We start from the raw sequence: 15,535 nt of genomic DNA, 5'->3' as shown, positions 1-15,535 counted from the left end.
CAGTTTATAAATACATGACACGCATTGTTATGGACAGCAGCTTCATCACCTGAAGGAGCAAGAATAAACTCACAAATAAATGTATTATCCCGAGGGTTCGTCCAAATTCAACATGCCTTGCCAGAAGTTATACAAACACATGTAACCGCCTCCATGGTGTAGTGGTTAGAGTGTCCGACTGAAGAGAGGACCTCCGTGATGTAGTGGTTAGAGTGTCCGACTGAAGAGAGGACCTCCGTGATGTAGTGGTTAGAGCGTCCGACCGAGAGTGTAGTGCTTAGTGCGTCTGACCGGAAAGTGGACCTCCGTTGTGTAGTGGTTAGAGCGTCCGGCCGAGAGCGGACATCCGTGGTGTAGTGGTTAGAGCGTCCGGCCGGGAGAGGACCACCGTGGTGTAGTGGTTCGAGCGTCCGGCCGGGGAGAGTAGTGGTTAAAGCGTCTGACCGGAGAGAGGACCTCCGTGGTGGAGTGGTTCGAGCGTCCGGCCGGAGAGTGGACCTCCATGGTGTAGTGGTTAGAGCGTTTGGCCAGGGAGAGGACCTCCGTGGTGTAGTGGTTAGAGTATCTGACCGGAGAGTGGACCTCCATGGTGTAGTGGTTAGAGCGTTTGGCCAGGGAGAGGACCTCCGTGGTGTAGTGGTTAGAGTATCTGACCAGAGAGTGGACCTCCATGGTGTAGTGGTTAGAGCATCTGATGGGAGAGTGGATATCCTTGGTGTAGTGGTTAGAGTGTCTGACCGGAGAGTGGACCTCCATGGCGTAGTGGTTAGAGCGTCCGACCGGAAAGGGGACCTCTCAACCATGCTGTTGCAGGTTGTGCCAAAGGGAAACAACTCCCCACTGCAAACAACCTTAAGTGACTTGGTAATCTGTGAGGATGTGAAAAGAGAAACATAACAAAACAATAGAGATGAGGTTGTCTTTATGATACAAATATGGAAAGTTAAGATAGCAATCATTTCTATATACAATACTAATGTCCAAACTATCTGGAATGTATCTACTGCACCATTCATCATTAAACGATTTGAGCTACTAGGTTCATTTTAACCCTGATTTGTTTTATTATAACAGTGATATAACTGTGTGATGCTTCTTGTAACAGGTAAGCAGCATGTCAGGGGTATACTACAATTACAAAAACTCTTTGAGTCAGGCTGTATTCACAAACCCAGAAAATAACAATCACAGGGTCCAAAACCGATCTCCACTTTTGAAAATGGTATACATTGTATCAAGAAACATTTTCAAACTATGAAACATGTAACAGGAACTGTCTTTCCCAGTGGTGAGCACAATATTGCACAATAATAGGAAGCTGCATCATACTGAGAAATTTAAAATTTCAAAAACGTTATTGATAATATGAGCTTTAAATTCTAAATGTATATATAAGATTACTATACAAAAATATTTGCTTGATTTTTTAATTTTTCAAAGTCAGTGTGTACTTCCTTTAGTAACACCCTGCAAAATTTCAGGAGAAAAAGTTGACAAGACGTTTCATAAAATCCAGACGAGGGCCTTTGGAAATGCTTGAGGACAGAACTCTAAATGAAAATCACAAACAAAAGGCCATAATTTTTAAATATGTCATAAAAAACAAGACCGTTGAATTTTACTCACAAAACAAGGGTTTTAACTCTCAGTTTTGCATGTGCATTTTTCCATGTACAAAAGAAATATTCACAAGCGACATCTTACGAAACCCTCCTAACAAAAGTATTTCCATGGGAATGGATAAAGATCTCACATAAAGCTCAATTAAAATCACAACACAGATAAACGTTCACACCATGCTTTAGGAGCATTTGCATTTGAATATATCCTCCTCCCTCTGTTATCACAACCTTCTAATACTCAGTCCTCTATCTGCCTTAGAGCAAACACTCGCATGAGATCAATAGTAAACAGTAAATCAGGCGCCTTGCTCCTCTGAGTCCCAACAATCAATGAATTCTGCATGTAATATTTTAAATACACTCAGCCCCCAAACACTGAAACTTAACATCATAGTCTATATTTTCCTATGTGTTGCAGGTGCTTTGTTTTCCAAACAACAGCACAGTGCAGTCAGAAAGGTTTTAGTGTCTGGAAATTTGATCAAAGTTGGTTTACCACTACTTAGTCCCAGAAAACAAATTCCCCTGTACATACAGTGGAAGCTGTCAAAACCGGCATCTGTCCAATCTGGCATAAAATCTCAGCTCCATCCATGGCTTGTACATTTACCATCAGCTCTACAATCCAGCACTTTGTCTTATCCAATTTATTTCTTCAGTCCCCATGAGTGCCGGTTTAGACAGCTTCCACTGTATCTCTAATAAATACACACCTCGGTGCATATTCCAAGCACCCAGGCATTTAATGTCAAATATCTGAATATATAAGCAGTGCATGAAATAAGGCCTATCTGACCACCTGAGATGGGCAAGATATCTGACGCATGGTCTAAATGTACAGCTAGCCAGTACGATGGTCTGGTAAATATTTTACATGTTCCATTGATCTGGGTAAATTTCATCAGATCTGGTCAGGTTAAATCCTTTTGGGGCTGGTAACATGTTACAGTTATCAAGCCCTGATGACTGGTGGGGTTTGGGGTTTATTTCATACACTGATATAAGACAAGCAAAGGTGAGTGAATGACGTATTACCACATTTTAGCATGTGTCTATGGTATCTTATAAACATTAACTCAATGACATAGGTATGTCAAACGACTGATGAAAACTGTGGAAATATGAAAATCAAGGATAGATGAACACATTGAAGGTAATACCTGCATGTTTCACCACAAATAAAGAGTGAAAATATGGTAAAATAACCTCAAAATAACCATGTGTCCTGTTTACATAAACACATGAATAATCAACATTAACACCAAGATCCCTTAAACAATAAGCTTCCACCTTGTTTATAAGTTGTTGAAAACCCACCAACATCATGTGTGCTGTCAACTAGCATTCTTAATGTAATATAAACTTGCGCACCTGTTTCATTCAGTATACAGTCTAAGAGAATATTCTGTCTTCTTTGGTTACTAAGTCCCTGTGTTAAGGTATTAATGGATTTTATATTGTTGCTATAAATCTTCAGCTGTCATGTTTTTGGACGGCAGTGTTTACTCTTCCCACAGCGAGGTAGACTGACATTAAAATATTTGGATGATGGCCTTTAAGACAAAGTTGTCATTAAAAATGTTGTGATATGTTTTACAAGGATACATTATCTTTTAAAAGAAAAACAAATACATATACAAAATATGTTTTGGAGGCCCTGACTGAAATAACTCACTTTTAATACAATTATGTCTGTGGTTATTTGTATGATACAATCATAATAAATGTTGACACATTCTGACATAGTTACTATAAACTGTCAACATTTCCAAGAATCATTGTTTGTTCAAATCTTTGATGCTCATCAGTGTTATTCCAGGTAGGTCAATACGGAACAGGAAATAATGTAATGCACATCAAGAAATATAGTCATGGGACTTGATCACTTTAAACCTTCTGCAATAGATGTGCTGTTACCATAGAAACAATTGATTGGAAATACAAATCTCTTAGTATGACAGCATTTAACCATCAGGATTTTTCAAACTATGGCATCTTTACATAAAAGGTTCATTAAAAATCTGATTTGATGAATATTTCATATTTTCAAGAGACCTTCTCCACAAAGTAATTGTAGCATTAGAAATCCTAAAGGATAGGATTTATCAATATGTTATCTCTATGATCATGCTGTCGAACACCACAAACAAATCTTCACATCTGTCCCAACCAATACTTGTGCCTTACCAGGAGTGTGGTTAAACCACATGAGATCTCTGAACACCAATACAACACACATATACATAGTATATTATAAATATGTCAAAATAGCCAGTTAAATAGGCAAGCTGATCACATTCGTCTTATAAAAGAAAACATTTAAAAATTAACAATGGTTTGATGTCATACTTATGTCTTTTGACACTTAACACTGACAGTCAAATTATTTGATTTAAAAAGGATGTAATGAGACAAACACAACCTGTACAATATTGACCACTTATCAAAACAGCATGGGCTAAAACACATACCACAGTTCATCCAATTACCGGTATGTACACAGGAACATACTCTTCTTTCTAAAACTCTATAACTCATTTAATTATATGTCAAAAATAATTGGAAATGTTCTGTGAAAGCAAAATACTCCATGTACCCCAAACTATTTCAACCTTGGCAGTTAACTGAAGAAATACAGTAATATCAACTGAGGGAGGCTGCCATGAACATCTTCAAGTCTTGACGAACATGACTGACACCTCACTGAATTTGTGTGGTTGGTGCTGTTGTGTTGCAAGTGATGTTGTGTCGCCAGTTATTTGTGGTGATGTTGTGTTGCAAGTGATGTTGGTTGGTGATGTGTACCCAGTCACTGAATTATTCATAAACACACTATCAGTCACAAATTGGTTCACAATTTCCTTTAGGTATTCAACAGATTTCGACTTCCATGGATCCATTTGGCTTGTTCTCTTTAAACCAACATATAGACATTAATAAAAGAGTCTGTGCTTGTTCAGCTGAACTGTAATTTTCCTGTGATTTCACTTTGGCTTGCTACAACGATTCATGTTGTTAGTAATGGGATATTTAAAGTTATTCACTATGGTTAAGGTTGCATCTGCAAGCTGAAAAGGCTATATTGGGTAATAACACACAGTGTTCCTCTAAAAGCTTTTGATTTTTTCATGAAACTAAAACATGGGTTACTAAACATAATTACCAATAGAAAATTGTAATATTTTTTATGAAAAATATGCAGCTCATATGAACAGTGATTGTTGGTTTTGCTGGAGACAAGTACTCCTCAACTCATCCTCACTCATCACCAAGTGAGGGAGTGATTACTCTGCTGTCAGGACCTGTGAAGGTCCGGGGTAGAATAGGCCTTCAGCAACCCGTGCTTGCCATAAAAGGCGGCTGTGCTTGTTGTAAGAGGTGACTAAAGGGATCGGGTAGTAAGGCTCACTGACTTGGTTGACACATGTCATCAGTTCCCAATTGTGCAGATCGATGGTCATGTTGGTCACTGGATTGTCTGGTCCACAGTCAATTACTTAAAGACCGCTGCCATATAGCTGGAATATTGCTGAGTGCGGCATAAAACTCAATTCACTCACTCACTCTGTCAGCAATACATACTCCAGAAACATCACAGCAGGGGACACTAGGAGTCAGCTGCACATATGGACATCACATGTCCCTTTTCTTGCCCATAAATGATTTGAAATGTTTGAAAAAAATTCACAAAATCATCACAAACCAAACTTCCATTAACTGATGAATGTTTTGCTAAGACACACAAATTGTTCACCAAAATTTATGCTATCAGATATTATATTTTAACTTTTTTCTAAAGAGATGCTTCTACACTTGCATGGGAATAGAACCAGATCTCTGACATAATACACTAACCACTGGACCACCCATTGTCACCCTTAAGTTAACCTAACTACATCTATACATTCTGAAAAATGTTCAACAAGGAGCTTGTTAAATCCTAGAGCTGTTAACTGATTAGAGAGTTGATTAACTAACATGACCTCTCACAGGAGAGACACCCAGAGACAATCACTTGAAGCAGACAGGATTCCATATCTGTTCCCACAACAAAGACCGTCTGTAGTGGGAGGATGTTTAGGGCAGATCACATGATGCATTATGGTCAAGTCACATGACACAGAAGACTAGTATCAGTCATATGATACGAATAGCCAAGTACTTAGATCACATGACAAAGGGAGCCAATCAGACTCGGTTTTCACTTGCTTGAGTGATACTGTCCACTCGTGAAATAACTTGGTCGATAAAAGGTCGTTCCATCACATTTACAGTCATCAGATAGAGGATTGTATCTTCCACTGACTTGCTGAAACTGACAAAAAAAGAAACATCTGAATATTTGATACAATACACCTGTTATATTTACGTTACTCAAATCTCATTTACATATGAATTGTAACAACACATTGATACTGTTCAACTACTTTGATCATAGACTTTCCTTATAAAATAAATCAACATGAAAAATCAACATGACATTTAAAAGTCTTACCTGTGATTTAGTGGGGCTCAGGCAAAATATTACAAACAAACTAAACGAAATAAATCGTATCCATTCTCTTCTACAAAAATTTAAACTGCTGACGACTGTAGCAATGGAATGTAACCTCAGTATTGAAAGTCCCACAGCTCGGCTGTAAGTGTATTGACCAGCAATGGAATGTAACCTCAGTATTGAAAGTCCCACAGCTCGGCTGTAAGCGTATTGACCAGCAATGGAATGTAACCTCAGTATTGAAGGTCCCACAGCTCGGGTGTAAGTGTATTGACCAGCAATGGAATGTAACCTCAGTATTGAAAGTTCCACAGCTCGGGTGTAAGTGTATTGACCAGCAATGGAATGTAACCTCAGTATTGAAAGTCCCACAGCTCGGCTGTAAGTGTATTGACCAGCAATGGAACGTAACCTCAGTATTGAAAGTCCCACAGCTCAACTGTAAGTGTATTGACCAGCAATGGAATGTAACCTCAGTATTGAAAGTCCCACAGCTCAACTGTAAGTGTATTGACCAGCAATGGAACGTAACCTCAGTATTGAAAGTCCCACAGCTCGGGTGTAAGTGTATTGACCAGCAATGGAGTGTAACCTCAGTATTGAAAGTCCCACAGCTCGGGTGTAAGTGTATTGACCAGCAATGGAACGTAACCTCAGTATTGAAAGTCCCACAGCTCAACTGTAAGTGTATTGATCAGCAATGGAATGTAACCTCAGTATTGAAAGTTCCACAGCTCGGCTGTAAGTGTATTGACCAGCAATGGAACATAACCTCAGTATTGAAAGTCCCACAGCTCGGGTGTAAGTGTATTGACCAGCAATGGAACGTAACCTCAGTATTGAAAGTCCCACAGCTCGGGTGTAAGTGTATTGACCAGCAATGGAACGTAACCTCAGTATTGAAAGTCCCACAGCTCCGCTGTAAGTGTATTGACCAGCAATGGAACGTAACCTCAGTATTGAAAGTCCCACAGCTCAACTGTAAGTGTATTGACCAGCGATGGAACGTAGCCTCAGTATTGAAAGTCCCACAGCTCGGGTGTAAGTGTATTGACCAGCAATGGAACATAACCTCAGTATTGAAAGTCCCACAGCTCGGGTGTAAGTGTATTGACCAGCAATGGAACGTAACCTCAGTATTGAAAGTCCCACAGCTCGGCTGTAAGTGTATTGACCAGCAATGGAGTGTAACCTCAGTATTGAAAGTCCCACAGCTCAACTGTAAGTGTATTGACCAGCAATGGAACGTAACCTCAGTATTGAAGGTCCCACAGCTCGGGTGTAAGTGTATTGACCAGCAATGGAACGTAACCTCAGTATTGAAAGTCCCACAGCTCGGGTGTAAGTGTATTGACCAGCAATGGAACGTAACCTCAGTATTGAAAGTCCCACAGCTCGGCTGTAAGTGTATTGACCAGCAATGGAACGTAACCTCAGTATTGAAAGTCCCACAGCTCGGCTGTAAGTGTATTGACCAGCAATGGAACGCAACCTCAGTATTGAAAGTCCCACAGCTCGGCTGTAAGTGTATTGACCAGCAATGGAACGTAACCTCAGTATTGAAAGTCCCACAGCTCAGGTGTAAGTGTATTGACCAGCAATGGAACATAACCTCAGTATTGAAGGTCCCACAGCTCGGGTGTAAGTGTATTGACCAGCAATGGAACGTAACCTCAGTATTGAAGGTCCCACAGCTCGGGTGTAAGTGTATTGACCAGCAATGGAACGTAACCTCAGTATTGAAAGTCCCACAGCTCGGCTGTAAGTGTATTGACCAGCAATGGAACGTAACCTCAGTATTGAAAGTCCCACAGCTCGGCTGTAAGTGTATTGACCAGCAATGGAACGTAACCTCAGTATTGAAAGTCCCACAGCTCGGGTGTAAGTGTATTGACCAGCAATGGAATGTAACCTCAGTATTGAAAGTCCCACAGCTCGGGTGTAAGTGTATTGACCAGCTGTGCCTATGAAAACCATTTCATATATATTGAACGAGTGCTGTGTTACACAACAACAAAATCATAACTAAACATATTCATTGGCAATAATACATAGATAATAAGCCAAATACCTAGAGTTTTCAGGGAACTTGACATTGCGTCCGAGGGAAGCTAGCGCAATACTGTCACCTCGCTGGTAGGCCTTCTCGAAGGGGGATTCCAGGAACGCCATAGCATACAGCACACAACCCAGGCTCTGACAAAAACAGATAACAATGTCAGGAACATGTTTACACAACTTGGAGATCTCAATATATTTTATATAATATGCTTTTGATACAGTTATCCCTTGATATAGCATCCTTTGTGATACTGCAGTTTCAGGTAAACTAGTGGTAATCAATGGCTCTACCAAAAAAATATTCCCCCTCCCCTCATAATGGATCAAACATCTTCATGTCCCTGGATATTAACAAATGTGCTGTTACGTTCAAGTTAATCATGGTCTCAGTGTTCATGTTAATACAGAAACCTGCGTTTTCAAGCCAAAAAAAAAAAAATAAAACACACAAACATAGCTCTTGTGCATGTTCTGGACGTATAGATTCCGATCTACTTCATATTAAATAGTTCCTTAAAACAGCAACATACAGAAACACAACAAATTTTGAAATGATTCAGGATAAAATTGAAAATTTCATGAGCAAAAGATTTTGACTACATAAAAATAATTTTACTTCTGCACACACTCGTGCAAAACAACCTAACGTGAACTCTGTGTTGCATAATGCTATATGGATGGATGGATGGATGGTTGGATGGATGGATGGATGGATGGAGATAATGTTCTTAGCAGGAGAATACACCGTTGATTTCCCACCACAAAGAACACAGGTTGCACAGGAGAATAAAAAAATCTGTTTTACATGTTATATACTGTTGAACCTGAATGTTGTTTAAGCATCAATGAAACTCATGTAAACCGGCACATGTCTATCAAATGTAGATGGATAAATTTGTTGAAGCAGTTTACTTTGGGTGTATAACTGGGTAGGTGTAAGAGCTAATCCGAAAATAAGGAATCAGTCTTCCTACCCCAAACTCTTTAAACATTTCATTGTAATAATTTTGACTGCCATCAGACTAACACTGAAAAACTTCAAATCCCTTAGTCCATCAACTTGACATGCATACCCAATGGTGTACTGAAGTTTTTCTCTTACATAATCTGTTCCAGAGCCCAAATACTGTATACTCACCCAAATATCTGTTCTTTCATCAATATTGGCATTAGAGTCTACGTTAAACAGTTCCGGGGCCCTGTACAGCATAGAGCACCTCTCTTCTGCAGTGTCCTGTAGTTATAAACATGTCATATATGTTCAGACAATATGCAAAGTAGTTGTCATGGCATCAACCAAAATGAACCAATAGTAAGACCTGTGCGATGACCTTAAAGATATTGTTAATAAATGGGCATTACTCAAAGAAGTATACACCCTCGATAACAAACACATAAAGCAACCACTTGACTTAAAGCAGGTAAAAAGGTTGGGTACCTTTGTTTATGTGCATACTGTACGTGATGGGATGTGACAATGGGACATGGGATCTGTTATTTGTTATGTTAATACACAGTTACTTCAGTCTATCTTGCTGCTAACTGTACATCATGATATTCTGACCACACAAGTATTTATCCTAAGGAAAACCTGGGCAAGAGTTATTTCCCCTTATCAAATTTAATTTGGGTATGTTGTTTTAATAGGAGATAAGTGTTGATATGCTATGGTAACATATTTTTAATTTTTTTTTTAAATATTTGTTTAGTGTGAATTTAAATATTAAGGCGATTGGATATGGAATATATCAAAATGTCACAAAATTGCTAAATTTGGTATCATTTTGTAGAAAAATGTGTCCTGAATCTAATTATGTGATAAAAATAGCAAGTCCCCATGGCTTTTGTTTCATAAGTGGTGCCCCGTTATGGACACGGTCTGTAAAATGTAATGTCAGTACATGTTTTCTTAAAAGTAAATTGATTACTTTTATTAATCAATATGTGTTTTTTATAAAGATATTACAGTATTGATATGAAATAAAGTAGGAAAACAAATTTTCAAGGCAGTATATTTGGTACTTTGATTTACTTTTAGAGAAACAGGAATTTAAAAAAAGTATTGAGGAAAGGAAAAAGGAAAAAAGGATTTTTATGATGACAAGATTTTTTTATAAAATGAATTTTTACACAGCAATCTATTTAACATGTTTAGCTGCTGTTACCGATTCCAAAACATTCGCAAATTTTGGGGGGCAGTTGTAACTCTTTCCCAGACTATGAAGGATAATACATCTTAAGTATAGTTTGAGAACGTCCATAAAGTTTGAAGCAACATGTAGCATATGAATCACACAACACTTGTGAGTGAGAGACATCTTTGCTTTCATAATCGCAGAGGAAATGGAGATGGTTAAACCAGTTTTGAAGAACAGGGGAAATGGGGTAGCATAGTTGTTGGAGTGTCCACTCATCATGCCAATAACCAGGGTTTGATTCCCAACATGAGTACACGAAGACTATTCTGGAATATTGCTGAAATATTACTAAAAGCAGGAAACCACCTATGGCTTGTTCATGGCGTTTATAATATTGATTGTGATGTATTGGAAAATCTTAAAATGCCCTGTAGAACTTCAGATGGGTTGACCCCTGCAGTGATGATAGGGTGGCCCCTGCAGTGATGATAGGGTGGCCCCTGCAGTGATGATAGGGTGGATTCCGGGGACACTAACCTGCAGTGCCCGGGCTTCTTGTAGATTCCTCACATCTACCCTAGCTTTGGCTGCAGAGCCAAGATCCATCAACACCGGGGTCTCGTCATCTGCTATCATGATGTTAGCAGGCTTCAGGTCTCTGAAAGAGGCCGAGTAAACATTTGGTAAACACTATTTTAAAAATTATATGTGTAAGCTTGATGTTCAAATTGTAGACAGCTACCATACTGGTGTGAAAACAAAAGTAACCATAATGTGTTGAAACTGTGGAAAATATCTTTTACATCTTTCAGTGTGACACGGATCAAATCAATAATCTGGCTTTCTTGGACAGAAAGAGGTTGTATACAGGCAGGGATCAACCAAGAGACAGAACAGCCAAGGGAGAGAACCATCATGCAAACTCTCTACTCACTACACCACAGAGGCAATCTATGAAACAACTGAGGGGTTAGGGGATTGAACCATTGGGTAGACGCTCTATCCACTGCACCACATACTTCCTATGTAGGGGCGAATTACTATATGTAAGAAACAATGGTAATATTACCTGTGTGCATATGGGGGGTTGAAGGAATGCAAAGCTCGGACGCCATGACAGATGCCCAAGAACATTCTCCACAGCTTGTCCTCCACCATCTTCTCCGACTTGACTGCCAGGTATCCAATCTTGTCTTGAATGCTACCTCTCTGTGTGTGAGTGAGGGACATGTGCTCTCAGATCTATAGATGCTCATGAGCATTCAATACCTGGACTCTTCATTTCAAATGTTCAAGGAAACCAGCGAACCTAAAGCTGTCTGGACGATACTGATCAAACTTAAGATATATTCATGTGGTTTCCTTTACATCCTGCTAAAATAAGTTAAACTTTAAATCTCAAATCGAGAGAGGAAAGGGTTCTCATAAAGAAAAATGTTCATGGTATTCATACAGAGAGAAGTATTAGAAGGATTCTGTTTCAAATCCTAGGGTTGTCTTGACATACTTGTTGATGAATTTATGAAAGATTCGCAGACAGTATGTACATCTTTGAACTAAATGCTGGCAGCTCCAGTGTTCTGTTATGTCATAGCTCAATGATTTTACATTACCATCACATGCAATTAACAAAACTTAATGTAAATATAACCACGGATGATTAGTCTACTGATCACCCCTCATGACACCTAGCAATTCTTTATTGTTATTTCTGTAAGTCAACTGAAAACTGATTTTGATCCTCAACAAAACAAGCTAGTTACAGATAGATGACAACAGGGCCAGCATAAAATGTGGTGAGGTTGAACCAAACCCTCTGATTGGTCAATATTCATAAATGTGCACATTCTTCATAAAACATGTGGGAATTTTTAATTTTATTGCCTGTCTGACTTGAAAATGGAGTGGGTTTTTTTCCAGCAAAGACATCATAAAGGTGAGCATCAGCTGTAATTGTCTCCTTAACAAACATCAACTAATCAGAGGGCTTGCTTTGACCACTCCCTTATTTCGCCAAAAATATTTACATTTCCAAGACAGAGGGCACAAGGGTCTCTCCTCTAGATGTAAGAGATACAAGTAGCTACAAGACCTACAAATGTAGGAAGTGCTATTCTGATAACCAACCTTATACACCATTACAAAAGGTAGTGGATATTCCATTTTGCAAGCATACCACTAGCCAAAGCCAAAACATTTGAGAAAAAGTAATACATGTCCATACAGATGAAACATTTCCAAAGGAATGGAATAAACTGTCACATTTTCCCTTAATTTCTTTTTATCATTTGTTTTCTCTATGGCTTCATTATTTGCATTTCAAATGAAATATCCCCTATGTTTTTTGGTATGCCAAGTGAAATTGTATGAGTTTTTAGTTTTAAGCTGCTCTTAGCAATATTCCAGCCAAATCAGAGTGGGGGACACCAGGAATTATTTTCACACAATTGACTCCAAGTCTTCAGCAAGATAGTGAATGTTTTAACCACTAGGCTACCCCACAGCCACCTACATACCTTATAATATGGCATAACGATGAACACTTCACTGGTGATGTCGAGTGTCTTGGAATAATGTCCGACAGGCTTCATGCAGTGGGCTTCCAGCGGCACAATGTTGCTGTGATGGAATGTCCGCATGATTTCAACCTCTTGCATCGCCACCCGTTCTTCATCCTTGGAATGGCATGTGATCCTCTTGAGAGCAAAAAGCTTGTGGGTCCTCACTTCTTCTATCAGATCAACGTAACTGAACCCTCTGGAGCAGAATTTGGAAGACATTAACCCCTGAACATGAATACATACAACCAAAAATCATTTCCCCCTGAACATGAATGAGGAGCACAACCAGAAAATATTACCCCCAAACATGAACATGATGAATGAAGAGGCAATCTGACTGGTTTATTAGACCAAGGAGTGTAACCAATCAAATTAGCAAATGTAATTCAAGAGTTGCACAGGAATGGATCCTGGGGTTAGTGTAGGTTTACTGAAATGTTAGCCCTGGAGATACATTGATGTATGTTGGTAAACAAGTCATTTGGATACTGAAAGAGACTGTAAAACCTAGTGTCCTGAAAACTAAATCAGAAATGTTGAATCATTATCACCCTTCCCCAAGTCTTGACCGAATGTAGAAGTTTCTGTTGTCAATGTTGATAGATTCTTTGCCACAAATGCAGCCCATTTTTAACATCAAACTCAGTCCAAGTGTATTCATACGTGGTTGCTTGGCAACTTTATCTTGTGAAGATGGTTCTTCATTTCATATCCTGTAATTAAACAAATAAAAGGCAAACAGTGACAAAGTACCAAGGCAGGTAAATATGTAGCGTGAAACGTATCACCTGAAAATATTACTCAGGTGTTCAAAAGCAGTCCTTTCGAAGAACATACATAACAGTCCATGTTTTCTTGACCTACCATAAAGGTGTGTCACAGCAGAACAAAAGGTGTATGTCTGTGCTCAGTGACCTATTAGCAAAAGGTTTGGATTTCATTTACATTTAAAGTTTCTGCACTACTGCTTGATCCCTGAACAATAATATTTCCTATGTTCTATCACTGTTCCTTGCAAAAATAATCCATCCATCAATCATCAAGCAACTAGGTGCCTGACTCTTGAGAGTGTAGGTTTAGGGGTTCAATTCTTTTTAAAAAGTCACTTGCCTTGTGGCAAGTGACTTTCAGAAAATAACATGTCCTGACAAATGTTTCACTTGCCACAATTTTTATGTCATAATCGTGATGATGTAATTACAAAAGAATAAATCAACATGGTATTTGATGTTAATATTTAATGGAATAGTTACTGAGAAGTGATAAATAGCAAAAAAAATAACTCTACTTTATTATCACTATGAAATTTAGTATCTATGTTTTGAGCAGATATGAAGAGAAATCTAAGTTTATCTGCAGCTTGAAACCATGACCGTAAGGATTTTTTAACTGCTGGGGATTACATCCTGTATAGGAGTCAACCTAATTAAAGTACTAGAATCAGTACTCTACTGAGAAAGTGTTATCCCAAATATGGGTGTGTGGTCCTGTGAGTTCAAGTCATAAATCAGTTGAAGCTAAGTTAACCATGGAGTCTTTCAATAGGTGACAGTGTTTGTAAGTTTCACTCCAGAGAGTGACTATTAGTGTCTAGTGTCTACAGTTACCATATTACATCTAAGAAATAGGCTCAGCAAAAACTTTGTTTAAGACATAATTGTTTTATGGATACCTATTCACAAAATGATCCATATCAGGTCTAAGTATATATCCTTGTTGTTAAACTGTCAATGACACATGTGGTCTCATCCTAGGCTAGTGAATTCATGAATTGTCCCATTCACTAGCACTTAATAGGTAGATCTACCCAGTGGGAATGGTCATGCGACTATTAATCTTCTAGTGCCTCACAGGCATCTTGGGTTTTACAGAGCAATAGTAACTATAACGTTTGGGCACCTTGAGGATGTATTGTGCATGGAGAAATGTGCATGATAAATGGACTATTATTATTACTAATAATATCTAAAACATAACATATGTTTCAGAAGATTCTGTTCAAGGTAATAATCTCAAACTGACATGTTAACACCAATCCAGAGATGCTGTTAACATACTTGGACTAGAAATATGTTACAAAATCATAACTTGAAACAAGACACTTCATGCTGAATACGTCAATATTTGCCCTAGTGTAAAATGAACGGAAAATGAAATATCGATTTTTTGCTAAAAAGACAAAAAGATACTTTGACCCAGAATATTGAAAATCAATAAACCGATGACTGACTTCAGTGTTCTTATATTACTGTATAATATATAACCTACGTACAATTGATGCATACAATTATTAGCAACTTAGCAGACGAATTTCGTTACATGATCACCTGTTCAGCCTGCATATTCCATAAGCGTTTCTACCATGAACGTTAAGACCTCACCGGGAACATGAGAATATACGGCCTAACAAATAATATCAACAACATTGGATATCGTAAAATTAAAACATTTAACAAACCGTTTAAGTGGTATGTAATCTAAGACGACACTTACGTGAACATGCATTGACAGTAAAGCATTTACTTTCCAAATGAAAACAAGCACCTGTCTTCTGCTACCGGAAGTGACATCGCATACGTTGGTCCCCATACAACCCCTTAACTAATATGAGACCTCTAAGGCGTTTTGACATAAAATAATGTCTTACAAGTCCCA

At 38.5% G+C, this 15,535-nt stretch overlaps 1 protein-coding gene across 2 annotated transcripts; it reads right to left on the bottom strand.

Moving 5' to 3' along the window:
* Window positions 1-5,409: 5,409 nt before the first annotated feature.
* On the bottom strand, window positions 5,410-15,448 carry LOC137256355 (serine/threonine-protein kinase 16-like). 2 transcript variants are annotated; one of them, XM_067794143.1, is made up of 8 exons: window positions 15,425-15,448; window positions 13,432-13,593; window positions 12,836-13,076; window positions 11,389-11,528; window positions 10,857-10,977; window positions 9,320-9,415; window positions 8,192-8,316; window positions 5,410-5,937 (listed from the first exon to the last, which is right to left on the bottom strand). In XM_067794143.1, the coding sequence occupies exons 2-8, from the start codon at window positions 13,539-13,541 to the stop codon at window positions 5,811-5,813; spliced, it is 960 nt and encodes a 319-aa protein (XP_067650244.1). In that variant the 5' UTR covers window positions 13,542-13,593; window positions 15,425-15,448; the 3' UTR covers window positions 5,410-5,810. The 2 variants fall into 2 exon arrangements, with proteins under 2 accessions (XP_067650244.1, XP_067650245.1); XM_067794144.1 differs by having other exon boundaries at window positions 15,374-15,436.
* Between the last annotated feature and the right edge of the window lie 87 nt (window positions 15,449-15,535).

The sequence above is a fragment of the Haliotis asinina genome, chromosome 11 (assembly GCF_037392515.1).
Source record: "Haliotis asinina isolate JCU_RB_2024 chromosome 11, JCU_Hal_asi_v2, whole genome shotgun sequence".
Lineage (NCBI taxonomy): Eukaryota > Metazoa > Mollusca > Gastropoda > Lepetellida > Haliotidae > Haliotis > Haliotis asinina.
The sequence above is the reverse complement of the archived record's forward strand: the minus strand, read 5'-3'. Positions and strand labels throughout refer to the sequence as shown.

What these genes read in the sequence shown, in the direction of transcription:
- LOC137256355 (XM_067794143.1), bottom strand. Translation starts at nt 13,541, where the DNA reads ATGAATACACTTGGACTGAGTTTGATGTTAAAAATGGGCTGCATTTGT. An exon ending in TCGTTATGCCATATTATAAG is followed by an intron (nt 11,529 to 12,835) that starts GTATGTAGGTGG and finishes ACTCACACACAG; the next exon opens with AGAGGTAGCATTCAAGACAA. An exon ending in AACCCCCCATATGCACACAG is followed by an intron (nt 10,978 to 11,388) that starts GTAATATTACCA and finishes GGCCTCTTTCAG; the next exon opens with AGACCTGAAGCCTGCTAACA.